This window comes from Rattus norvegicus, chromosome 20 (genome assembly GCF_036323735.1).
Source record: "Rattus norvegicus strain BN/NHsdMcwi chromosome 20, GRCr8, whole genome shotgun sequence".
Taxonomy (NCBI): domain Eukaryota; kingdom Metazoa; phylum Chordata; class Mammalia; order Rodentia; family Muridae; genus Rattus; species Rattus norvegicus.
Window position 1 is genome coordinate 29,590,215 of NC_086038.1, and position 27,716 is coordinate 29,617,930.

General features: G+C 44.8%; 1 protein-coding gene across 5 annotated transcripts in view; it reads right to left on the reverse strand.

The window, feature by feature from the left end:
* Positions 1-437: 437 nt before the first annotated feature.
* The window catches only part of Sgpl1 (sphingosine-1-phosphate lyase 1), a 46,413-nt gene continuing 19,134 nt past the window's right edge, over positions 438-27,716 (reverse strand). For 4 of the 5 annotated variants that reach the window (XM_008772871.2, XM_039098466.1, XM_063278988.1 and 1 more), the window contains exons 3-15: positions 26,417-26,582; positions 18,829-18,896; positions 15,163-15,310; positions 13,068-13,144; positions 11,536-11,664; positions 9,341-9,429; positions 7,961-8,066; positions 7,304-7,402; positions 6,187-6,336; positions 4,919-5,157; positions 4,368-4,514; positions 3,399-3,519; positions 438-2,844 (exon numbers count right to left, since the gene is read on the reverse strand). In XM_008772871.2, coding sequence (XP_008771093.2) covers positions 2,704-2,844; positions 3,399-3,519; positions 4,368-4,514; positions 4,919-5,157; positions 6,187-6,336; positions 7,304-7,402; positions 7,961-8,066; positions 9,341-9,429; positions 11,536-11,664; positions 13,068-13,144; positions 15,163-15,310; positions 18,829-18,896; positions 26,417-26,582 — 1,680 coding nt within the window. In that variant the 3' untranslated portion in view covers positions 438-2,703. The remainder of the gene's footprint in view (positions 2,845-3,398; positions 3,520-4,367; positions 4,515-4,918; positions 5,158-6,186; positions 6,337-7,303; positions 7,403-7,960; positions 8,067-9,340; positions 9,430-11,535; positions 11,665-13,067; positions 13,145-15,162; positions 15,311-18,828; positions 18,897-26,416; positions 26,583-27,716) is intronic. The other variant, NM_173116.1, reaches the window with a different exon arrangement.

The window sequence follows — 27,716 nt, forward strand, 5'->3', positions numbered from 1 at the left end:
GGTATACAGGAGACTGGGAACCACAGCAATTGACCCAGATTCCACTGTTTCTCATCCAGGAAAACACGGACCAAGGATCCCCATTACGGACTGTGTTCTGCCTCCCATGAGCGGCATGCCCTCTGCGCTCCAAGCACCCCAGAGACGAGGTAGACAAGCAGGCCAGCTTATCAGTATATTCTGGTACAATGGCTAGAGAGTTCAGGACAAAGGCCCCAGGGAACTAAGGGTCAAGATTAAAAGACATCTCCAGACAGACATAACCACAGCTCCTGGAGACAACTAAGCTCCCCGCTGAAGTGCCCGCACATGATGGACACTGTTGTAGGTCTGGGTGGGTGGGGGAGGGGCAGCAATGGGGGAATGCTCGCCAGCCTCCCATTCAGCAACTGCTGTATTTGTGATCTGTATAAAAAAAAAATGCACCCATCCAATGATTACGATTTGGGACATTTATTATTCAATTGCTTCTGAAGAGTTATTGCCGCAGTTAGGAAAGGACTTGGAGACGATGGGGACATTAGAGGAGACAAAACAGATTTCAAAGAGGCAAGTACCATTTTCCAAGTATAAAACTGGTAATATTAAAAGGAACACGTCAGTATATCCACATGACTAGCTACCTCTAATACAGAAACAAGACAGTACAATGTTTGCAGAAGTTACTGTGGCACCTACTAAGCCACATGATACCATGATACTAGACACCCTACCCACCCTGTCACCGGCTAGGTATGGCATGCACACATAAACACACAATGAAAGTCTTAAGTTGCACTAAGGTTCCTAATCATGAATTAAAATGGCTGCAGCAGGTCCCTCTGAAAAACACCAGCACCCCATGCCAGTGCTACCACAAGGAAGGGAACGGCTTGGTCCCCGGCTCTGCTGAGACTATAAAGGATGGGTCTCCATTTTAGCCACTGGCAAGCCAGTGGTGCCTGCTAGGTGGTTCCTGGACTTCTCCAGCATGATGCACTGTAGGCCCAGAGATGAGTCCTGCATAGCTCTAACCACTGGAAAGTGTGTGAGCTCAGGAACTCAGCCTCCCTCTGACATGGGTCACACCAACCATCCCTGAGCCTCAGAATGCACTGTAGAGCACACAGGAGGGAAGTGGACATATGTGCTTGCCCTGCAATGAGCCAGCTGGTCACAGCTTTGGAGTCAGAACAGTGCTGAAGACCACTTCCCAAGGAAGGTGAGGAAGAGTCTGACAGCTTGGCTCTCCCAGCCAGCCATACTCAGGCAAATACTCAGGAATCCCTGAGAAGGGGAAGGAACAGAGCATGGCTTCTGGTGATTTGTCCCAAGTCCTTTCCTACAAAACAGACACCCCACAAATAGGGGTCCATTTCTGCCAGGGCCTGGGTGAGGACTAAATTTATTACTTGCTGCTAGGTAGAAAGGCACACGGTATGGTCATCAGAGCAGGACAGGGCTCGGTCTTCCTCAGAGCCCCCAATCCCTAAAAGGGAAAAGCAAGTGGGAAGTTGGCCAGGGATCGCTTGTGTCCCTGTATAACCCTGGGCGATCAGTCTCACGAAAGAATCCCAGGCCCCAAGTGTAATGGCTACAGCCATTCCTTTCTACTCCAAAATGCCTCTTGTCCTATGCTGCTTCCTTTAGCAGGGCCTGAGGAACGTCCAGTACCTGGAGCTAAAATGCCGTCGTACCTTTGGAAGCTTAAAAAAGGGGGGAAGGGGCAGAGAACACACTGATGGAGCAAGTGTCCTCCAAACGTCTTCACACCCACTGAGGGAAGTCAAGGACACTTGTGGAGTGTTTTCTTCAATAAAACTGGATTCTCATTACACGAAGGCTTAAGGCAAAGTTGAAGGGGAAGACCACCGCCCACATGTGCATGACCTAGGTGCTTACTATGCTGCTGTTCAAGAAAATATGGGGAAGGGGCTGGCTTTGGCTTCTCTGGCCCAGGAGAGGGCTCAGGTGTGATCTACACCTACTCCAGACTCGAGGCAGCGCCAATAGCCAGAAAGCCCAAGCTTCTCTGAAAAACACGTTCATTTCCTACCCTACAGTAATAAGAACACACAAGTGTGAGCATCACGGCCAACAGGCATCTCCAAAGGTGGCAGCAGCCATGGTCGTGCACAAGACAAAGGAGCACTTCAAACCCCGTCAAGGGAACACACTCCAGTAATTAAAAAAAAAGAGAGGCCAGTAACCTGGCCAACTTGTGCTTGGAAAAGTAAAGCAAGTTGTAATGAGAGCGATCCTGAGAGACAAGCAGCATCTCCTGACGCAGAGGCTGAAATCTCCCCGAGTGGGACAGATTAGCACCCACCCAGGGAACACAGTACATAAATGCCCCCTGCCTGACAGCCAGAACGTTGAGACACCCTCTTGCTATCTCACATTTTCCCTAAGCAATCAGGACAGGTCAGGGCCGCCGCATAAGTGAAGATGATGCTAAAGATGTTAGAGGAAAATATGGTTAAAACAATTCCTAGGGCAACATTAATAACCAGGGCAGACTCATTATGCAGTGGGATCCTTCAGGGTCTTCAAACTAAAAGCCCCAAAAGGAGACAAAGGAGTCCTGAGGCTGAAGCTATCTTACGGTTTATCCTATTTGTGCTCTAAGGAGCCAGTCCAGATGTCAAGTTGTGTGTGGTGGGTTCTAAATGCCAAGAACCTTCTGAAGGCCTGAAGTTCCATGGATCTATCAAGGGTCAAAGTTCAGCGGGGCTTTGGAGAACCGTTCATCTGGTTACCCTGAGTCACAGGGTCTGTACTATAAAGGCTGTCCAAGAAGACGGAGGATATTTCTGCAACCATCTTCCTGTCAATGGTTGCCTGGGCCATGCCATAGATGGCACCCTGCAAATCCAACCAAGGATAGATCATCATTAGTGATGTGAGTACAGCTGCCATCCTTGTGCACCCAGCCCCCATTCCTAGCCCAGGCACCATTCCATCAGACAAGCAGCTGCCACAGGATTTTTGTGACAGGTACTTTCCGGCCTGCCTTACCAAGTAAATGAACTACTCTGGGGTCCCAAAACTCTGGGGTTTACTGTCTTAAAACACACACACACACACACACACACACACACACACACACACACACACACACACAAAACCCAAGTGCTCATTGCCTTTTCTGTGTCAAGTTTCTTTGTAAACACACACAGTATGAGAGTAACCCGGCTTCTGTTCAGCAGCTTTTGCATGCGCCTTCGCGCTCTCTCTCTCTCTCTCTCTCTCTCTCTCTCTCTCTCTCTCCTGAGATCCCTAACAAGCGGGAAGCAGGGACCAGCAGCATTAACTGCTGAGAAGTCTGTGCACTGAGCAGAGGCAGAGACAGACATGAACACTGGGACAGCCTCCCACAGTCCTCATGTTTCTAAGCGGGGATGCCCTGGTACTCTTACCATTCCTGTGGTCTTAGCTTTAGGATTCTTCATGATTTGTGTGACCGATTCCCGGATATCCTTTAGGAACTGGATTGCCACTCGCTTCCGAGTATGTACTAACGTAATGCAGAAATGAATGCTATGGAAGAAAAGAGAGGGGGGTGGGAGGGAGATCTTGGAAAATAAAGAAACCCTAAAACAAAGCCACTCCTGAGGAGGGATGTACTGGTTGACAGGGCTGCTATTTCTGGACCTGGGAGACGAGACAGGCTCTCAAATCTATGGGTTTTTATTCTAGGAAATCAGGGATTCGTTTTTTAGCATGCCCAAGAACCAGCTTAGCCAAATGAACATGGCTGGCGGCTCTGTCCTGTCTCCATCCCACAAATTGTCAATGGTGGCTACTTCCACCGTGTGTGAGCAGTGAAGGGTAACAAAGAGGTTTTCATCTTAGAGAGTAAGCCCCGGTGGGAAGAAAACCATAGAGCTGGAGTCCTGAGGGACCTCAGTGCTCTTGAGAAACCCTAATTCGCTCTGGGAAAGGCTGGAGTTGTCAAGGGCTGTAACTGTGGAAGGAAGGTTGTAGATATGGGTACAGACCCATCTAGCTGGAGTGAAATATTAAGTCAGAAAAGCACATGGAAGGGTACATCATGCCTGCACGACCAGAAACCTTTTAGAGGGCTTTGAGGGAACGTTACCCACATAATGGAATCTTAGAGAAGCAAGTTGATAGCTACACACAAGAAAGATCACAGAATACAGAGGCCACAGAAAGAACTGAGAAAAACCTTACAAGTGACATCCTGTCTCAGGAGGCTGGCAGCCAGTTCTACCTGAGCTTAAAGCAAACCACCTTGTTTGTTACATCTATGAACTTCAGTTGCTACCAATATGCCAGGTTCTAGAAGCTAAGTATCAGGTTACCTTGTTACCTCAGCTCCTCGGGTAATGAAATGAAGGAAGGGGTAGAGGCTTTAGGCTTACCTTCTTGGGAACTGCAAGTAGTTAAAATTCCACCCCTTAGCAGACATCATATTAGATAGTCGGTAGATGTCAAAATCGTTGGAGCCCAGAGCAATAACTGACAATTGAGGATCCCCCAAAATGAAGATGTTTTTGATGTTTTCCAGTCTAAAAGAAAGCAAAGGTAGAAATTGAGCAAATGCATTCTGTCAGCCCTTATCTCAGTTGATGATCACAGCCCACTCTCCTGGGACTTGACTTGTCTCTTACACCAAGGAGGCTAGGCCAGGATGGGTGGGTTTTCTGGAGATCAGACTCCCAGACAGAACATCAGAAAGTTTCCAAGTTCCAAACTCCATCCAGAACCACTGACTTTCCCCAGTCTACCCCACTCCAAGTCACGCACAGAATGCAAGTTTCTCTTCTCCCAGCACCATCTAGTAAGGGCTGGTCTAAATCCCAGTCTATCAGGAGACAGTAAGTGGTCAAAGGGAGTGCTACCAGGCAGAGATGCCTTGGGCCAACTAGGGGAGAGAGAAGAGACAAAGCAGAACCCCATTTTCCACACATACTCTGACTTGAGGAAGCGAGCAGTTTTGATGATCTGTTTGGTAGCTTCAACATAGCCGTTCTCACCAAAGTGCATCAAGGCGGCCCAACAGGCTGCAATGATGCCACCAGGCCGTGAGCCAGCTATGCTTGGAGATGCGTAGATGCCACCTTGCCAATCTGCATCAACAAAGAACTGGTACTTCCTGTACTTCTCGTTAGAGTACATCACCACTGATGAACCTTTGGGAGCATAGCCGTACTGAGGGGAGAGGCAAAGAGGTTAGAGTGTGGTTGACCTGGCTGCTCTGCCACAGAACAGAAGTGTGGCTGTTTTCTCACAGGGGCTTCCTATTCAGGCGAGGTTCGTACTTCATGGAGTTAACAGACAGAAGGGACTCAAGGGAAGGATTCCTGTTCTCACTGTAAGGGGTGAGCCATCTGAGATCCAGAGAAAAATTAAGACTAGGTTTCCCCCCTTTCTTACTCAGCCTTTGGCTTTCCTTACTTAAAATCTTGCGGAAGCTGAGCGTAGTGGCATACACATGGGAGTTGGAGGAAGGAGGGATCAGGAATTCTAGGCAGGCACAGACATATCAAACACTATAAGCTGGTTGCTCCTGAACACACGGGTTTCTTTTCCCAAAAGGACCCTGCCATCAGCATACGCATATTGTCACGTAGGCTCAGGGACTCTGGTATCAACCCTCAGCACCACCAGTAATTTCAAGACTTTGGCGGTTTTTGTCACAAAGGCCCTAGCTAGACAGTTGGTTGGCAGGAAACCCTTTCAGCCCAGGATACGGAAAGGCAGGAGCTCCTGTTCTCCCTGACTTGTCACTCCGCAGGCTGACAGACAAGAGTCCGACTTTATATGTTGGTATGTGTGGTGGTTGAAATGAAAATGGCCCCCGTGGGCCCACAGGGAGGGGCACTATTAGGAGGTGTATCCTTGTTAGAACAGGTGTGGTGTTGTTGGAGGAAGTGTGTCACTGGGGACAGTTTAGAGGTCTCGGATGCTCAAGCCAGGTCTAGTGTGACCTTCTCTTCCAGCTGTCCCCGGATCCTGATATAGAACCCTCAGCTGCTTCTCCAGTGCCATGTTTGCCTGCGTGCCCCCATGCTTCCTGCCACAACAAAAATAGACTGAACTTCTGAACTGTAAGCCAGCCCCAGTTAAATGTTTTCTTCTATGAGAGTGTCTCTTCACAGCAACAGAAACCCTAAGACAAGGTGTTTGGAGAACAGTGAAATCACCAACTGTCAGCTCTTGGTTACCCCCCCAGCTCACCTTATGAGTATCTGCTGAAATGCTGGTCACACCTTTCACCCGGAAATCAAATGGTTTCTCCAGTGGGTACCCTGCTTTCTCCATGAAGACAATGAGGAAGCCCCCAAGACAAGCATCCACATGGAATGGGATTTTATATTTGACAGCCAGCTAGTTAAAAAGACATATGAAAATGTAAATAACCCCTAGGCAGAGCAGGAGCGGAAAGATGGGCTAGTCTGTACTACCTCACAGGCGTTAAAAGGGCATTAATATATTTATTGGAAGACATGGTCTCATTTATCCCAGCCTAGAACTTGCAATCCAGCCCTTGAATTTTCCTGATCCTCCTACCTCAGATGACCAGTATATATAACAATGGCCAGTTTCATGGGGTGCTAAGGACCAAATGCAGGGCTTCATACAAGCCTTGAATAGACTCTACCAACTGACCCACAGATCCAAATGGTTATTTTTGATATTTTTAAATGAAGTTTATTTTTCATGTATATTTAATCTTCAAAAGTGTCTAGCTAGGGGGATGGAGAGATGGCTCAGTGGTTAAGAGCACTGAGTGCTCTGCCACAGGTCCTGAGCTCAAATCCCAGCAACCACATGGTGGCTCACAACCATCCTTTATGAGATCCGATGTCCTCTTCTGGTGTGTCTGAAGACAGCTGTGGTGTACTCATGTACATAAAATAAATATTTTTTAAAAAGTGTCCACCTGAAATACATTTCACGTAATGTGTACTTAAAAATGTACCTCAGGCTCTCCCAACCGTCACATGAGAAACAGCAGAGCTCTGATTTAACAACCTCTAGAGGGTCAGGTCCTACTGTAGTCATTGTATAGTAGGCACACATTACTGCCTGTTGGAAACAAGAGTCAGTACTATTTCAAAATACCTTGTTTAAAGGCAGTCGGGTCCTCTACTACCCTTCTCCCAATAAAGATGGCTAGGGACCTTCAGAAGCTCCCAAAAGAGGTGCAGGACTTGCCTTAGGGTGATAAGCACTATCAATGTCTGCTATGGTCAAACATCAAACAAAAGCCTTTCTCCTCACAAAGCCCTGCACCATCTATTTTAAAGTGCTAACCTGCATGCCTCAAATCTGCATAGCTAAAATCTCTCACCTTGGCCACTTCGGGGATAGGATCTATCACACCATGAGGAAACTGTGGGGCAGAACAGACCAGCATGGCTGTGTTCCTGGAGATGGCTCTTTTCATTGCCTAGGGAGTAAAGTTTAAGAGAAGTAAGAACCTTAGTCACAGCTGCTCATACCTTTTGCTGTGAGGACGATGTGGACCACTTAGAGTCTCTACACCTCGGGAGAAGACTGCCTTCTGCTATGGAGGGAGCACACAAGTCCACATGGAAATGTAACTGTATGCAAACGCTATGGAAACAGAAGCCATACTGAGCTAGGAGACAAAGGAGTGAACTGTGAGTCCCAGGCCACAGTATACCAGAGATGATTCAGCAAAAACTTGACTTTTCCTTACGACTTCAATAAAACAAAAAATGTCCCTACCCTTAGGTGAGACATTAAAAACACATTTAGGTCTGAGAAAGGGAGTGGTGGGACGAGTTCATCCATATTCATTTTACAAATAAAGGAAAGGAAGTGAAAGAGGGGAAAGTAAAGTCCAGCTCAACACCATCAGGGTCCAGATCGTCCACCTTTCAGAACTCAGAAACATGGTTGCCCTGTCACACTGCCAGTCCAGTTTCTGCTCTGGCTGCTCTAGTCAACGTGATATCCTGCTCCTGAAGCCTTCCAGACTCACCCGCACATCCACCTCCATGTTCTTTTTCTGCGCAACGCGTACAATCTTCATTCCGAAATAATGAGCTGCTTTGTCGAATGCGGCGTGGGCACTCTCAGGAGCCACACTAGGTGGTGGAGGAGAAGGGGGCCAATGAAAGGTCAAGCACAACAGGACCCAGGAGAACTTGGCAGCACTTTAAGTCACCAGGTACTGTAAGTCTGAGTACTTTTCCTCACACTGTTACGTTAATATTTTCTTGGTGCAAACAAAAAGAAGCACACTGATTTTTTGTAGACAACTTCTCTCCACTATGTAGAAAATCATTTTGGCAACAGGAAGGAAAACTCAGAACACAAAAGGACACAGACCATAAATTGGGCCAGACAGGAAAAAGTCAACAGACAGAGGGTTCAGACGAGGGTGTATGAGGCAGAACTTCCTGAGGAGGGCTGATCACACAGAAGACCTCTGTGAAGAGCAAAATGCTGTTCTAGCAGACAGTGAGGTTGCCCAGCAGAGACAGAAGCAGCAGTCGCTAGTCAATCTCAGGCCAAAGTGGCCTGCCAGCCCTGAACAATCACCAACCTATAAAAACTGAAAATCTCTCTCTCCTACATGGTTACAAATAGTTTTCAAATAATGTTCAAGGAGAAAACAGAGTCACAGGTATCCCCATTACTCCTCTCCAGCCGCTACTGTTTCCTTTAAAGGAGAAAAATCTCCACAATCACTAAGTACCAGGCATCAAAAGTTTACATTTGAACAAAGTAACAGCAGCTCGGTTTATTCTCCTAGGCAAAGTGGTCACAGTTGGATGAACAAAAACTACTTCGTTACCTATACTTGGAGATGAAAAAAAAAAAAATCAGCCCAGGAGGTGTAATATTAATACATCATACAGAAGGTGGTTTAGAGAAAACTCAGCCAGGAACCAAGATTAGAATCATACGAATAACAATGTAACTAAATCTCAAAAATAAAACAAAACAAAAACCTTGTTTTCAAATTCTCCCTTCTAGAACTAATTCTCAGATGCAAATGTTCCTGGGGACCACTGGAGGTGGTCTAAGTTACTTCAGAAATGTTCACTCAACCTCAAGACGGTCTCCACAGGCAGTCTCCCTCAGGCTCTGGATAAATTAACAACACAAGATTCAGGGATGAAGTTCTAGCTGTCGCCTCTGGGAAAAGGATGCTATTCTTGCTAAAAACATGCACCATGTTTAAGCTCGAATAACCAGCTACTGGATGTGACGGGACAAGGTAGAGGAGGTGCTGGGCCAGGGGCAAGAAGACTGGAATCGTAGGAGGAAGAAAAGCAGCAGAGAAGCAGGTTGGGCTCATTCTACGCCTCGCTGCCCAGGACACCATCAAGGGGAAGCAGACACACATACATACATTTCTGGAGTTTTGATCCCCTTCTCTAAGGCCAAGTCCCGATATGCTTTGCAGGCCATTAGGATGCTTTCTGTTCCCCCAGAAGTCACCTACGTGAAGAAAAGAAGCCACAGTAAGTTAAGGGTGGATATTAGGAGGTGTAGCTTGCTTTGAACTTAAAAATGTTTGATACAGAAACAGACACGGGCAGACATGAACAGACAGCGTGGTTCAAGGATTACAGGGTATGCCACAGGATCAGCAGTGAACAATTCTGAAACCCAACCTGACATTCAGTAAACACATCCTGTCACCTCACAATCTTTTAGTAGTTACTGAGCTTGAATAATTTCCCCAAAAGCCAAGGGCTGCAGCACAGAGCTGGCAAATGTCATCTCAGAGTCAGCATCTGTGAAGGTTCACCCCATCTTGGGGTTTTCTTTCAAGAGGAAGCTGAAGGCCCTAAGCGATCATCCAGTGTTACCCATTACATCTGCTGATAAGCAAAACCTTCCGAATTGTAGATTATGTGTCAACTTGAGATAGAATGAGAAGTGTTTACTAAATTTTCCCTATATCTACACACAGAATAAAGATACCATTGGGTATAGAACCCCACTGGTCAAGAGTTATAAAGATTAACTCAGAAAATTGAGGAATTAATGTGAATACCCTCCTTAAATAGCTCACGGAAGGTAGACAGGGGACCCTTGTTTGTAGATCTCTATGGAAAAGACTCTACAGACCAGCAACAACACCCTGCGGTCTAGCCTAAAACCTCAGAGTTGTCACATGAGGTACCAAGGCAGCTGTGTAGAAAGTTGGGGAATTACCAGGCCTTACATTCTTACCAAGGCCCGACAATGACCTAAACAGAAAAACTTCCAAATTCCTAGTCATCTACATCATGTGTCCTGTCTTCAGGACAGAAGTTTAGCTGTGAGGTAAAAAACAGAGGCTTCGAGGCACTCTCGTCGATCAGCTTCTTTGAACATATATAAAACCTTTTTAGTACATGAATTTGCCCTTTTAAGCCTCTGTGAATGAAGTTAATATAGGGAAAGAAATTTTGAAGCATAAAAAAAAAATCTCAGAAGTATTGAAGACCCCCAGTTAGTTTCAGCCTAAAGATTTCTCTTTAATTTGGCCTCGCCTTCTTGCTTCTCTCAACAGTGAACTTCCTGAATAACCTGAAAAAGACGTGAGGGCAGGAAGATTCGGAGGAACAAGAACTTTCAATTGATATAGGCCTATCATGTAAGGAAAAAACTGACAGACCTTCTATTTCCAACAACATACAGTAATACCCTAAGTAAGTAAAAAGCTTGACAAAGCATTAAAAAAAATTATATCCATTACTGAACTAACATTAAGAACTGTCTAAGCCCTAAAACAGAACATAACCAAGTGTTCTGCAAGGCAGTCTACCAAAGCCAGATCTTCCCCTCTAACAGTGTACTCCAGTGCAACAGAAGACAGCAGAAAATTCAAACCCTTCCCTGTACAAGAAATAAACCTCACTAATGTGAAAGAAGGTGGCTTTTTAAAACTTTACACTAGTGTCAGGAAAAAACCACTTTAAAAGAAGGAAATGTGGGGTTGGGGATTTAGCTCAGTGGTAGAGCACTTGCCTAGCAAGCGCAAGGCCCTGGGTTTGGTCCCCAGCTCCGGGGGGGAAAAAAAAAAAAAAGAAGGAAATGTACAGAGAGCTAGGACTGTAGTACCACACACCTACAATCACAGCAATAGGGAGGAGGGAGGAGCATCAGGAGTTCCAGATTATCTTCAGCTACAAAGCAGGTCTGAGGCCAACCTGGGCTATAAGACTTTATCACAAAATACCAAAAGGAAAAGGGGTGTGTGTGTGTGTGTGTGTGTGTGTGCGCGCGCGTGCGCATAGCAGTAGAAAAATGGTGATCAATAGGTATATGGATGAAAAAGCAGGTAAGAAAAAGGGAGAGGATTAGCCTAGTAGAGACAATATCTGGTGAACGCAGTGTTCTTTAAACTCTCCTAGCAACTTTATATAGGCTGAACATTTTTTGAAAATCTGAAGTTGAAGAGAAAAATACCTAGAAGATACACCAAAATGCTGACACTCAGTATTTTAAAAGTACAAGTTAACATTTTAAAACTTCACTTCATCTAGACCATTCTACAACAGTCCTATAACTGTGTAATGGACTACCTTAGAACTTCTATTACATGCTACTTACACATCCACAGGAGTCTGGCCCCCCATTGAAGAGGGAGCAAGTCATCCTCACGATTTCTGCCTCTAACTTCCGTAGTCCGGGGAAGATATCTGGGTGCAGTGGATTGCTCCACGTGAATTCTCCGTAAGCCTGCAAAGAAAGACAAGGGGGTACAGGACAGGCTGTTATCCTAAACAAGACAAAGAAACATGTCCTGAGTGCGGTTTTCAGGTACTGGGTCCAACAGTAAGAAAAAGGGTGTGATGTATTTTCTAGCTTAAGAACCAGAATATGATGTAAGAGATAAGACATGAAAATAAACGATTTTACAACATGAGGGAAGAAATATAAACACAGGAGTATTAAACTGTAACACCAACGGATTGCCATCACTTTGAAGTCGCACCTCTGCCTGTCACTTTTAGCCATACAGGCCAAATACACCCTGTGAGCCCCATTTTCTTCATATGCAAAGGGGACGGATGGTATCTACCTTACGGGGTCCTAGCAATAATTAAATATGAAAATGACAATGAAACATGGAAGCACTAGTCTGCCTGCCACAAAGCAGCAGTCACTGCTGTGAGTTCATCTGTCTGCATGTGCTAAGGGACCCTGATGGGGAACGGCTAGCATCCTGAGTGCTCTAAGGGCTTTGATGAGAGGACCGTGAAGAGATGAATGGAAACTCATCCTATGCAAAAGGAGAGAAAGAAATGGGAAAGAACAGGATCCATTTTGACAAGGAAGGTAACGGGGATGGTTAAAGTGATGGGTGGGAGTTGGGATGTAAGAGACACCTCATTCCCACTTCGTGAGGACCTGGGCTTCATCTATAGTTAATGAAAAGTTTAAACATAGACTTATGACCGTTACACCAAGAAATAACTAAGTAGTACCTCTAACACCAAGGTGTGTGGGGTTTCACAGTCGTAACACAAGATCCCAGAGATCACAACTCTAACCATAATTTCATATGAGAAGTGGGCTTCAAAGCTAAGGTCGATTAGAAATGGAAGCAGCTACGTCCCATGCTAAAGTCAGGCTCATCTTGTGGAGTATGCTTTCAGTCAGCCTTGCCCTGACTCCCATATCAAACATTGGCTCTAGCACTGAAGATCTCAAATGAAGCCCTGCACAGCGGACCAGACCCTCAGTCCTAGCACTGGGAGGTGGAGGCAGGAAGATCTCTGAGTCTGAAATAGCTGGTCTACAGCTGTTCAAGGACAGCCCAGGCCATGTGAAGACCCAGTCGCAAAAAACAAATAGTATCCTCAAATTGGCAGGCTCCTTCACTAGAAATACTGCTTCTTCAGAGGGCCTAGCCAAGTCCAGGGATATAAGTGACTTTACATTTCCAGTCTGAAGATGTGTGTGACATTAGTATGCACACTTACCTTTTTAAGTGAAAAGAAACCTTTGAATCTCTAAGGTTTTATTTCAGTAGTAAATTTCCCTTAAGGGATTATTACTACGAGAACGAGATTAAATATTTAAATGAACCAGAAATGGCACCCATGCACATAAGCACGTAAGCACATGCACATAAGCACCTGCACCAGCAGCTCGGTGAGCTTCGGCTCCCCACTGTACACAGCTCCTGAGGCTTTCCCTTCTTGCCAGAAGACATCTGCAGAAAAAGTTAAGGTCACTGTCAGCGAGCAGGCATCACCGGGAGCACAGGGATCGATACAGACAGGACAGACGGAAACCTCAGGGAGTATGAGTAAAACATTCAGGAATTAGACATATGCCTCAGCAGTTAAGAACATGTATTCTCTTGCAGAGGATTGGAGTTCGGTTCCCAGTGCTCACAGCAGGCAATTCCTGAATCTCCAGCTCTAGGGAACCCGGTGCCCTCTTATGGCTTCTGAAGGCATCTGCACTCAAGTATACATATTTCCACGGCGACACATGCCCACACATCTAATTAGAAATAAGTACTTTAAAAAAGAGTAAAAGAGTAAACTGAGTAGTTACTCAATCCCATTCTATTAAGAACAAAGGAATTTCGGTAATGACTTACCACAGCCAGGGAGAGGAAAGGTCATTCATTAAGTGCCAACAATTGTAGGAAAAGACAGAAGCACATCAAGGTTCAGTGAAGACAGACAGTAATGCTGCCCTCTCCTTCAGCTACCTTCTCTCAGCATAAAAGCAGCCCTTTGCCTCCTCGCAGTTCCTGTTCCCAATATGGCCCTTTTCTGTAGTATCTCCCCTCATTTCCCTATCTAGTCACAGGAAGTCATGGGAACTGCTACAAGCAGAGGTGACAGAAAAGGCAACCGTGAAATCTTGCTATATGGACTCTAGAGCTGTAGCCCGAGCACAAAGCATGCCAGTGGAGGGGCACATTCACTTCAGACCTGAAAATGCACACTATATTAGCCACTTCCTGTGCCATAACTGACATTCAAGAGCAGGCATGGAAGGGACCATGAAAGAAGGCTGAGAAGGGTTCCCCACCGGAGTTCGGCTCCTTGTCTCAGAAGCATTCTGTTACAGTAATAAATCTGAGATGGGTCCTTCCAGTCCTTGCTACCGCAAGGCCACACCCTATTGAAAGTGGTCTGTGAGAGGAGTGTCACCCAAACATACTGACTGAAAAGTACACAGAGCCACCTGCTCTTCAAAGCAGAGCTCTCTTAGTTCTCACGAGAGCAGAAAGCTGGCCAGCAAATGGATGGACAAACCCCTTCCTTCTTCCAGTCTGACTTTCACTCTTTTCTCATAGGACATGGCTGTGCACCCCATGTGTCTTAGGCCTCTGGTAACCATGGTTAAGGATAGAAGGTACTTGGTTTCATATCCTGCTCTTTGATTCTTCCAAAGAATACAGCATGGGTTGTGACATAAACAAATAAACAGGGCTGGAGAGATGGCTCAGTGGTTAAGAGCACTGACTGCTCTTCCAGAGGTCCTGAGTTCAATTCCCAGCAACCACATGGTGGCTCACAACCATCTGTAATGGGATCTGATGCCCTCTTCTGGTGTGTCTGAAGACAGCTTCAGTAAATAATATAAAAACAAACAGACGACAGAAGGAAGAAAGGGTGACAGCCTGCATGCGTGTCTGTGCATACATGTGCATGCCTTCTGTCAGGGAGACCAGAAGAGGGAACTGAAACCCTGGAACTAGAATTACAGATGGTAGTAAGGCACCTGGTGGATGCTAGGAATTAAATCCCCAGGCCTCTGGGAGAATAGCCAGTGTATTTAAGAGCTAAGCCATCTCTCCAGGTCCTGTCTCCTGACCTCTGTCATCGTCTTTGATTTTTTTTTTTTTAAATTTTGCTTGTTTTTTGAAACAGCATCTACATAAGCCCTAGCTGTCCTGATACTACATAACCTAGGCTGTCCTTGGGCTCCCAGCCATCCTCCTGTCCCAGGTTCCTGAGTACTGACGTTAGAACTCTGTGCTCATCTCCGGATGCTGAAGCTACAGTCAGTGTTTTCTGTCTTCTGTGCCTTGAAACAGGCATCGTAATTTTGACATAAATCTGTACTTCTATCTACAATATGAAAATTGGTCTTTGAAGTAGAGAATGGATCCCCCTGTACACGTAGTAAGCGCCAAGCGATCCTTGACCTATGCCAACATTAGCCACTCAGGACAGCGGCAGCACAGCACCCTGGGCCAAGGCTTACCCATGGAGCTGTACTCCTTGAGTCTCTCCAGAACCTCAGCTGTGCTCAGACCCTGAGCAGGCAGGGTTTTCACATAATCTTTGTCCAACTTCAGGAATGGCATGTTCTTGACAAGATCCTTCTTGGCTTTGGTAAGCTGCTGTTGTATCTCCAAGGATAAAGAAAAAAAAGTTAACTGGACGGTAAAAAGAGTGAAACACAGAAGTAGAAAGGCTATCCCTGAGACCAAGTCAATGTCTCAACACCAGGCACAACATAGGTGTTACTAAATTAGAAGGGTTTGTCTTTTTTTTTTAAAAGGAAAACGAACATTTTATCTGTTTAGCCAGCCTGCGTGTGCAATGCCTCTTAGGATTTAAAAAGCCAGCTTTCCTCCTGAAAGTCAAAGATGCATTAAATCTCCCCTTTTTCTGGGCTGTGTTGATGTCACCAACACTTCACGGCCCTGAAGTCAGCCTAGCCTGAGTGCAGCCTTAGTCCCCATGGCTGTGTTGGCAACAGCAATACTGTGATTGATAAAGACAGTCAGGAAACAGGCCAAGCTACAGTAAAAGGGGATCCTGGCTGTTGTGCAGTTGACAAGTTAACTTCAAAAGATACTTTAGCGGAACCACAAGTATGGAGACCCAGAGCTCCCGGGTACCCACACAGGCTCCATCATTGTCGCGGTGACTATCGTGCACCTCCTTAAGGTAGCTTGACCCACCCGATCCACGAGTGCTCAGAAAACCTATGGTCCTTTCTGCCATGTAATTGATCAACTACGTTCTTCTCCATCCTCATTGCTACGCTTTCTGAGCCACTTCTTTTACTCATTTACTTACTCATTTGTTCAACAAATATTTGCTGAACTGTTATTACAGGCTAGGGATACAGCCATTAAGAAACAAAACAAACAAACGAAAGAAAGAAAGAAAGAAAGAAAGAAAGAAAGAAAGAAAGAAAGAAAGAAAGAAAGAAAGGAAGAAAGGAAGAAAGAAAGAAAGAAAGAAAAAGGCCCTCATCTCAGGAAGTTTATTTTTAGCAAGAAAGACAGAAAAGTTTACTAATGGTGCTCAGGAGAGAAAAAAAGAGTAAATTACGGACACAAAATGGCAGGAGCTGCTACTTCTGAGACTCTTGGGTGACAAATGTAGAGGGAAAGGCTGTGTGTTACAGTATCTATCTACGTGATACAGTGCTGTGACTTCCACAATATAGTCAGTAAAGTCTGGTGCCCAAGACCTCACACCCACCATTCATATTTTTCTCAATCCTGGCCACAGATGACCAGAATACAAGAGAAAATATTCTTCTACATAGCTTTCAGTGCAGCCCCAGGAAAGTGACCCCTTTAAAGCATGCCAGCACTATAAGTAGCAGTGTCCACACAGTACTGGACAATGTTGCGGCATGCTACGGACACAGAGGCAGCATGTTTAAAGTCGTAGAGAAGGACATGCTGCATGCACAGTGCATGGGCAGCATGAACAAACTGTGAAAGCTGAGTGCTCATGCGTAGATTATGTTGTTTAAGAAGGGGGGGAAAACACCAAAAATTTCCACTAGGGAGTATATTAAAAATCACAGCGGGTGCTTGTACTTCCCACTCCCAGGTCTCGCCTCGGTTACATTCTAAAATTCATTTTGAAATGCAAATGTTATATGTTTGTTTGCTTTCTGTCTTTTCTACTAAAATGCAAGTTCTATAAAAGGAGGGACTCGGTGCCATTCAACACTGTTTCCCTAGCAAAGTAGTAAAAAGAACTCCGACTGAGGAAGTGCTCGATAAACGTGTTGAATAAGTAATGAGGCACAAATGCACATGTATATGCACAGTAACTTCCTGTCTCCAAGCCTCAGATCTGCTTCTGAAAAATGAAGGTCTGATTTGATTACATGGCCTCAATTCTATCATTTCAAAAATTTAGGAATGGGTTCTAGAATCCTAGCATTTATTTGTCTCAAAGTTTTGAAGGGGCTAGGAGTGCAGCTCAGCAGTAGAGTACCTGCCCAGCGTGTCTGAGGTCCCCATGACCACCACCGACATCACCACCACCACTGCCACCACCATGACATCAATACCACCACCATCATCACCACCAAACCTCAACAGAAGGAACCTTTTTACAGACACTAACAGTCAAGTGCCTGCCTAGCATTGGTGAGGTTCCAGATTCGACCCCCAGTACCACCACTACCACCACCAAAGAAGGAATGTTTCTTTGGGAATGGGGCTCAGTGGTATAGAGGTACCTCATTTGATCCCCAACTCTGCAAAAAAAAAAAAAAAATCAACCAATCTATCAATCAATCGGTCAAATCAAATCAGTCTTAAAACTGAAGGAGAAAGGTGGAGATATTAAAGTATCAGGGAATACTAAGGAAGTGCCCGCTCTCCTTTGTGTCACAGCCTAGCTTTTACAGTAGCCTCCCTCCCCACCCCCACCCCATTCACCCCGCACTCCCAACCCCCCACCCCTGATTCCAGTAGATTCAGAAAGTTTAGGAAAAACCTCAAAGTAAATAAAGCTGGGAAAAGCCAGAGAGAAGGTGAGAGACAGGTCAGAGCAGGGCACTGGGGCTTTGAAGACACTCAGGATTCATAGGCCTTTCTTATATCTTGTAAGGAGCCTGTCCTGCTTATCTCCCCCTTGATAAAGAACCCAGCCCCAAGGAGAAGTATCTTATCCCAGAATGATAGCAAAGGGGACAGACACAGTGAAGAGAGCAACTCTGCTGTAAAGAGGAGCAAAGAGCAAGAAAACAGCTGTTATCTCTAAGTTTCCGATCAGGAAACTATCCCCAGAGGCCTACCTGTTTTTGTGAATAGAGTTTCCCTGGAACTGGCAGGTTCATTCCTTACCTATGTTCCTCCTACGTGGACCCAGAGTAGACAAAAATGTTTCCTATCTGCCTCTTCACAGAAAGTCTGCCAACCCATGATTTAATCCCCAGATGAGTATCTAAATTCAGTCCAACCAAATATTGTTGTAAAGCACAGTAACACTTTGATTGGGTTTTCTAATTTCAAGTTACTCCTTAGCAGATTTCTCATCTGGAGTTTGGCCAAATATGTTGCAGAAAGTTCTAGCTAAGGCTTAGCCTTTCCAACCTTTTTTTTTTTTTTTCTTTTTTTTTAATTAACTTGAGTATTTCTTATATACATTTCAAGTGTTATTCCCTTTACTGGTTTCCGGGCAAACATCCCCCTCCCCCCTCCCCTTCCTTATTGGGGTTCCCCTCCCAACCCTCCCCCCATTGCCGCCCTCCCCCCATAGTCTAGTTCACTGGGGGTTCAGTCTTAGCAGGACCCAGGGCTTCCCCTTCCACTGGTGCTCTTACTAGGATATTCATTGCTACCTATGGGGTCAGAGTCCAGGGTCAGTCCATGTATAGTCTTTAGGTAGTGGCTTAGTCCCTGGAAGCTCTGAGCCTTTCCAACCTTTTAAGCCGTATCTACTGTTGGGCGGTCCATACTGTGCCCCAGGAGTGTTTTACAGCAGCCCAGACTGCCCACAGACTCCAGGAGCCTGCTATCATGGTTGTCACAACCTAAGCAGATTCCAAACACTGTCAAATTCTCAAGTTTGGCAGACAAAAATCATTCCTCTCCTTTGAGAATACTGATCTAGCAACAGGAAGAGGAGGTAATACACCCCGAACACGGAAAGAGATTACACCTACCTTACGTCCAATAAATGGCATCTTCCTTATAAGCCTAAATAATTTATTTTTAAACCGAGACCATAAACCTACAAGAAACAAATAGTTCTGTAAGTCACATGAAATTCCATGAATATAACCTACCAGTTAACAGGCAGCAACCAGGGGTTGGGGATTTAGCTCAGTGATAGAGCGCTTGCCTAGCAAGCGCAAGGCCCTGATTTCGGTCCCCAGCTCCGAAAAAAAGAAAAGGAAAAAAAAACAAAAAAAAACAAAAACAGGCAGCAACCATTCAGTTGTCTCTTACAACTTCACTTCTTCCACAGGGAAAGTTTTTCAATTTTTTATAAAAAAAAAAAAAAAAAAAAAAACCTTTTAGTTTTTGAGTAATGTATTTATGTGGCCCAGCTTTTCAGTAGACAGACACATATGGTAATGTCTCTTCACCCTCATTTCCTCCCACCTGGATCTCATCCTGCCCTTACATAAGGTTTGTCTCCAGCATACACTTCCAGAGTTTGATGCATTTAACCAGTAACAGCAAAGACAGACTCTTGTTCCTTTCTTCCTTTTACTGAAGAGGTAGTATACCGTAGTACTACACTAGACCTTGTTTTTCCACTCAGAAATAGTGAAGATTAGTATTTCCTCATTCACTCCTGTCTGTGTGTACAAGGTAAGAGTAGATGTGTGCCCCTGCCTGTTCATGTACATGCCAGTGTACACACATACACGTGTACATTCCATTAAAGAAAAGTTTCGTAATCTATTAAACCTCTCCTCACTGAAGGACATATAGGTTCGTCTTGATTTTTGCTGTTACAAACCATGCTAAAAATGTTTTAATACATGCTGTAGTATAACCATATAATAAATTCCCAGAGGCAGAATTGCCACATATTCCAGAGTTCTTGACCTTCCCAAGGTTTCCAAATGTCCAAATGTCCTTCTGTCCCCAAAACACATGTCTGTCAAACAACCCTGACCCAGACAGCTATTGTAGACCTAAAGGAAGTGTGAAAACAACACACGTCAGAGTCTGCTTCCAGGCAGTTACAAAGGACAAAGAATTCTGATCCTGTCAACTGCAGTGATTATAAATCAACAAGTTGGGGGCTGGGGATTTAGCTCAGTGGTAGAGCGCTTACCTAGGAAGTGCAAGGGCCTGGGTTCGGTCCCCAGCTCCGAAAAAAAAGAACCAAAAAAAAAAATAAATAAATAAATCAACAAGTTGGAAGGACACTTGTGTAGAATGCACTGATCCCAGCAGCGGCATTTTAAGGCTGGGCTAGAAGGCGTAATCTATGACAGGCATAAAAGGCAACTAGAGAACTGGAGAACTAGAACTTGTTCAAGGCACAGTTCAGAGCAGTGAGAGCGTAGTCTAGGAGTCCACACTGCCTCAAACGCACCATCGAGATTATTCTGCTATCCAGGTCAGCCTAGTAGACCCCAGACCAACTTTTCTCTGAGGCATGAACTGAATAAAGCACTGTTGCTGCATTCCTCAGGGATCTGGGTGGGGCCACTCCTAACGGTGGTGCACACAGTGTGTCTACTCCCCGGCTGGTACTCATCAAGGCCTGCCTGTGTCCTGGCTTCATTGTGCTTGCTTAGGTAGCACTGGCCTTCCACTGCTGTGTCCCATCAACACTGTAAATCCTGCTGTGGCAGTCTGAATAGGAATGGCCCCACAGACTCGTGTGTTTGAATGCTTGGCCCACAGGAAATGACATTATTAATGCGTGGCCTTATTGGAGGAAGTGTGTCAATGGGGGGGGGGGGGCTTTTAGGTGTCTTGTGCGTAAGCTATGCCCAGCATGGCAGTTTCCTGCTGCCTGTGAATCAAGATATAAAACTCTCAGCTTCTTCTCCAGTGCCATGTCTGCCTGCAGGCTGGCTTACTTCCTGCCGTGACAGTAATGGACTAAACCTCTGAACTGTGGTCATGGTATCTCTCTCTGCACGGCAATAAAACCCTGACTAAGTCAGAAGTTGGTACCAGGGACTGGGGTAGTGCTGTGATCGGCTTGACCATGCTTTTGTTAGAGGAACGTGGATTTGGGACTCTGAATTAGAAAAGCAGTTGACACTTTAAGTGTTGCTTGGTGGCTCACACTAGTAGAGCTTGGGAGATAGCAGTGCTGAGATGATTTAAACTGTGGGGTCCTGGCTCAAGAGGTTTTAGAGGAGAAGAATGTTGTATGTGGCCTGGTGACTGTTCCTGTGACTATTTTGATGAAATATATGGCTGCTTTTTGGCCTTGCCCGAAGATTGAGGCTACAGTGAAGAGATTTAGATGAGCTGAATTGGTGAAGGAAATCTCAACACAGCCTAGTCTAAGACTCTGTCACGTGGTTAATAGTGTCCACCCTTATGAAGAACGTTTTGATGAAAAGAAATACTACAAAATGCATGGTTCAAGGAGGAAGGGGGCACCAGGAAGTAGAAGAACTAAATCCTGTGTTCATATTAACATATTAAATGTAATAAAGGGGGTGGTGACCTCCATATTAAATGTAATAAAGGGGGTGGTGACCTCAGAGCATGCTTCAACCCAGTTAAGCTTCCATCTTGCAAAAAGGGATTAAAGAAGTTTAAGTTCAGGTGTGGTGGTACACACCTTTAATCCTAGCACTCAGGAAACAGAGGCACTCAGATCAATGTCAGCCTGGTCTACAGAGCCAAATTTCAGGACAACCAAGCTTATGCAGTGAAAGAAACCACTGAAAACAGAGAGGTGGTGAGGGTGTAATTGAACAAGGGAGCCATGTTTCAGCCCCAGCAAGCAGCGGAACTTGGCAGCTTCACCTAACATGGTTCTGGCTTTAGAGTCAAGAGAGAAGAAAGGGGTTATGGAACCTTCCTCAGAGACTAAGGAAAGCTGCTGAGGCCAGGCATGCAGTGCAGTGGGGGTGCCCCTGCATGGAGACCAAAGAAGACAATGTATGAAGCTGTGAAGGTGAAACCTGGGTTGCACTGGAGACCCAAGCCAGGGTCATGAGATACCTGTCAACAGGGAGTGGAACCAGCCCAAAAGAAAGAAGCGTGTTACGGCCAACAAAGCTGAAAGGAGTTGGAGTTCTGAAGAGCACTTTGACACAGACATGGAGACACAGAGTTTGGAGTTTGCCAGCTCCTTCTCAGTCCTGCTTGGGTTTAGTGTTTCTTCACTATGTTCCCTTTCAGAATGGTAATGTATGTTCTGTGCCATTGCATGTTTGGAAGTATGTAATCTGCTTAGTTTTGATTTTACAAGGGATTAGATAAGAGATTGAATGAATCAGGGAAGAGACTTTGAACTTTAGACTTTTAAGCAAGTCTGAAACTGTTATAGTCTATAGGGACCTTTGATGCTGGACTGAATGCATTTCTGCATTACAGAATGGCTACAAGCCTATGGGGGCCAGGGACTGGAATGTGACGGTTTGAACAGTAATATCACTTATAGACTCATGTTTGGTCCATAGGTGCAGTGGGGGTGTTCCTCAGGGTAGTGGCACTATTAGGAGATGTGGCCTTGTCAGAGGATGTGCCACTGTGGCCTTTGAGGTGCCCTCTGTTCAAACTATGCCTGGTATGGCAAACAGTCTCCTTTGCTTGATACAGAGTTCTCTGGTGTCCCCTCCACACTGTCATGTAGGGTAAGTGCCTGGCTTCCTTTGCCCTAGTCACTACTCTGCTTGGTGAAGGAGGGGCCCAGGCTGAGCCTCTGAGTTGGGGAACTGGTCAGTAAACCCAAGCATGGTGGAAAACTCCTTCTCCAGCACCATGTTTGCCTACATGCTGCCATGTTTCCTGCCATGACAATAATGGACCAAACCTCTGAAACTGTAGGCCCAGCTCCAATTAAACGTCTTTCTTTATAAGAGCTGCCATGTGATGTCTCTTCACAGCAACGGAAACCCTAACTAAGACAGCTGGTGACAAAACCACTGAGCCCCAGACTATGATGAAGCAACAAGAAAAGAGACTGAAGCCACTCATTTGTGGGCAAAATTTTGTTTTCAGAATATTTTCTTCTAGACAATGTAATATAGAATTAAATCTTCTCACACACACACATTCATACATACATAATAAATAAAATAAAGAATTTAAAATTTCTAAGTGTGGCGGCATATGCTTTTAATCCTAGAGCTTGGGAGGAAGCATAGGAAGGCAAACTCTGTGAGGTCAAGGCTAACCTGGTCTACGAAGTGTGAGTTGTAGGCCAGCCAGGGCTACATGAGACCCTTATTCTACATAAATAAACAAAGTAAAAAATTATTTTAACACATTTGGGGGAGGGGTGCACACGTCATCTGTGGAAGTCAGAGAACAAGCCTTTTGACAGGATTAAGTTTAGGAGAAGAACCTCTCCAGAGTGGGCCACACCTTCAGCACCTAGGGAAAGACAGACCTGTCTTTTGCCAATCCTTCTCAGTCACTGGAACCTAGAGTCTTTGGCTCTCCACAGTGGACTAAGACCAGTGGCTCTCATGAATCCTCTAGGCAGGCTGTGAGTACAAGACTGGGACTGCTGAAAGACCGAGCTTGAGACTGAACGGCTACTGGAGTCTCAGCTTCCCAATACAAAGACAGTCATTACTAGAACTACTAGCTGCCTGTCACCTAAGCTGTTCCTGCGAATCTTTCATAATATGTATTCATTTTTTTTGGTCTAGTTCCTGTAGGAACCCTGACTAGTATAACTGGTATACTCTAGTGGCAAGATTTTAATTGGTCTCAGTGGCTTATTCATATTGTATAAAAGTTTCCTATGGTGAGCACAGGCTGCTTTTTAATAAAAGTATATATTAAAAGCTAAAATGACTTGAGTTCAACCGACACAGACTTAAATAGAATACTTTACTAATATAAGGGTTTTTGGTAGTTTTCGGATGGACTACTCAGGGTCAGCAAGCAAGCACCAGCACCCAAGATGGCTGTGTTTAGGTTACAGGTTCAGCACAGTGCATGGCACAACCAGCTGACAACTGAGCTGTCTGACTGTGAAGACACAGCGGTTATGTTAACTATATTATTATATATTTATTATGTTAATGTTAACCAGCTCAGACCGCCATCATGCAGTACACGCACACTTCAAGACAACATGTTCTAAATAATATTTACAGTTAGATAAACTCTTTAATTTAAAGAAGTAAATACCTAAAGTTAATACTAATTATAATAAATAAGTAGGAATGTCAACAGCTCTTAACTTTAGTCCGGTTTTATAAATATACAATCTTTAAATGGAAAATACCCAGAATGGTGATTTTTAGGGCTTAGGAAAAATAAGAAATGGAGACTTAAATGTTTTCTGGGCTTTGAGAGAGAGAGTCAGTATAGTTCAGGCTTGCCTCAAACTTACAATCCTCCTGCCTTAGCTTTCCAAGGGCTAGGAGTTCAAAGCTGCACCACGAGGCCTGGCTCAGGAATTGTTTATCTGTTGAAAGTTCAATCTGAACTAAAGAGAAAATTCTGAAGATAGAGACTATATATAATAATGTGAACATTAATTAGATGTGAATACCACTAAACTGAATACTTTAAAATGAGTAAAATGAGAGGCCGAAGTAGTTCAGTGATAGACTACTTCCCTGGCATGCACAAGGCCAATGTTTGATCCCAGCATGACCCCTCCCAGGCTTAAAAGGGTAACATAAGGCATGAATGTAGTGCATAGACATATGTATATGCATGGGTAAAACACCCTTAGACGTAAAATATAAAATAAATTTTAAGAGACAACACACACACACACATACATACACACAAATATAGATTTTAAGAGGCAACACACAGGGGTTGGGGATTTAGCTCAGTGGTAGAGCGCTTGCCTAGCAGGCGCAAGGCCCTGGGTTCGGTCCCCAGCTCCGGGAAAAAAAAAAAAAAAAAAAAAAAAGGAAGAGGCAACACACACACACACACACACACACACACACACACACACACACACACACAATTATCGTTTAAAAAAAATCAGGCATGGTGATACACACCTGCACATCTTAGCATTCAAGAGGCACAGACAGGAGGACCACGGACCACTGCAAGCTATAAGCAAGCCTGGTCTACATAGTTGAGACTCTTATCTCAAGTTGAAATAAAACAAGACAAGGCCAATGAGATGGGAAAGGGAAGGCTGAGAGGGAGGGAGAGGAGGAAGCAAGAGAGAATATAAATGAATAAACGGATATGCCAGGCTCCTTGCTCACTGAATCAAACACTTCCTGGGTAAGGAGTACACCTGAATAGGCAACCAAGGCTGTAGCCACATATAAACCATAAGCTGAAGTGAAAGGCCAGTCTCGTTAACAGTGAGAAAATCCAGCAAGGATGAGGAACAGAAACTGAAGACCATGTTTTAAAGCTGAGGTGAACTATAATTTGAGACAGGACAGTCTGGTCTCATTTCCACTTTAATTAAAAAGCTCTAAAGCAATGGACTTGCCTCTCGGCTGTAATGTTTTGCAATGTTCACGATGCTGTAACTGTAATGTTACTCAAATAGCTCAACGTTTGACTGACAGATTGAAAACCACCTGGCGGTGACGCACACCTTTAATCCCAGCACTCAGGAGGCAGAGGCAGACAGATTTCTGAGTCTGAGGCCAGCCTGGTCTATAGAGCTAGCAAGCTCCAGGAGCACCAACGCTACATAGAGAAGCCCTGTCTCACCCCCCTACCACACCCCCCCAAAGATTAAAACCATCTAGTTCGTGGGAAAACAGAAAGCAGAAAAACAGTTAAAGTGCACCCCAACAGATGATGCCACTAAGAAAGTGAAACAATGGAGAAATAGCAAACAAAAAGTGCTTGATTTTCTTCAGTTATTTATTTCTTCTCCCAAGGAAGTTACTCAAGATATCAGCAGTGTGGGGAAAGGCCAGGGAACGTCACAAAATAGCCACTGCTAACATCTACTACACAGATGTGAGGATAATCAAGTAGCTCCCCAAGCAGTGCCTGCGGGGAGAAAATCACTCACAGCGTCAAGTCAGTCACCTAGAGGCGTAGGTGGGGAAGGGATGGGTGTGCAGGAGCTGTTCACACTTCAGAAGTGTGAAGCCCCTGAGAAAGTGTTCTTCTTCTCAAGTCCATCTGACAAGTCAGTACTACTGTCCCTTAGCAGAAGTTAACTCCAAAGAAGGGCTGTGCATGTGTTACTTACACAGACATCCTTGAGGCCACTTGGTAGCCAGGTGGTGGCTTTATGAGTGCTGCTACTGCTCTTTAATGAAAAGGAAGGCCACAAATGAAAGCAATACATTCCTACTCTGGAAATCTCAACATAATTATGCTGTAGGAAGAAACTAGTACCAGAAAAACATGTACTCTGAGACATCTGTGAATCTTTACAGTAACTAATACCTAAGGAATTTTTACCCAAACTACAAATGAAAACAAACAAACAAACAAACAAACAAAAACCCCTCCACAAAACCATAAATAGTAACAGTTAACCCAAAAGTCCTAACAATTTCACAGTTCCTAAATTAGGGTCTATTTCCACCTAAACAGATTTTAAAAAGCAGAACCAAACCAAAAGAGATGCTTCCAACCCACTGGCCATGATGAGACTCCTGTCCACCTTTACAGAAGGGGCAGGCTACTTACTCTCTGGCTGGAAGATAAGCTCATATACCCAGACTACCAGCAGAGTACACAGGACACTCCCCGCAATGAGCTGCCAGGGCTCGTATTTGGTGCAGTACCCATTCACGTAATTCTTGGCTTTTGTGGAATATGCTTCCAAAATCTCCAAATAAGGCTCGAAGTCCTTCTAGAAATATAAGAAGAAAAACAGAAACATTACATTCAGGACGGGAAGTCTGCTCTTGTTCTGCCCAATTCTCATTTTTTCAAGGGCAAAGCTGTTACTCTGATGAGGCTCCATCTCAGCAATCGTTTTATCGTCTTCTACGCCCTCAACTTTACACACCAGGCGCTCCAGCCTGACAGTGCCGCCTGGACTTTGATACAGCGTTGATCTGCTCATTTTGTAAAATAAGAGGACTAATCTAGATCAAGTCCATGTATGTGCGCCATCACCTTTATCTCACTGCTTGTACTCCCGACAGTTCCTCTGTACCCAATTCTCAATGTGAGTACTACCTTTTCTCTACTCTTTGAATTCCTCCCTTCTCTAGTCTAGCCATAAACAGAATAGCTCGTGTGGATCCAGACTGATGATTTTTGGCGCCATGAACTAATTCTGTTACAGCTACTCACCTCTGGTGCTGCGGGACAGTGCACAGCGTGCTAAGGTTCCTACACAGCATAATTAAGTGCACCCTGAAATCTGACTTTCATATGATTGCTGTATCACAAAATAGTCTTTATTGGCCAACCATCTGAAAATGTAAAAATCAAGTTCATGTCAACAATCCGAGCACTCCGAGGCCAGAACGGTACCACAGTTCAGAGGCCGGCCTAGACAACATGAGACTCGGTCTCAAAAAAAAAAAAAAGTAAAAGTCATTCTTAGTTCACAGAGCCAGATTCAACTAATCCTGCTCTAAATGCTCACTTACCTACTGGGAGTCTGTCACAGTATTTTACTATTACTGTATCCCATACAGTGTCTGAGATAAACAACAAAACTGTCACCTGTAAACTCACCAGGATCAGTCAAAATCCTTCTTGAGATTGACCTTAGGACCTCCTTTATGAACGCCAGGTCCAGGTAAATATTCTATCACTGAGCTACATCCCAAACCCTTCTTTACTTTTAATTTTGAGACAGTATGACTAAGTTGCCAGGCTAGTCCTGAACTCACTTTATAAGCAAAGCAGCTCTCAAACTTAAATCCTCTTTCCTAAACTTAACAAGTAGTGGGATTACAGAATGGAGCTACCGTATCTGGCTACTCATGAAAATTAATCTCTCCCTTTAAGTTCCTTTAAGTTTGTCAAG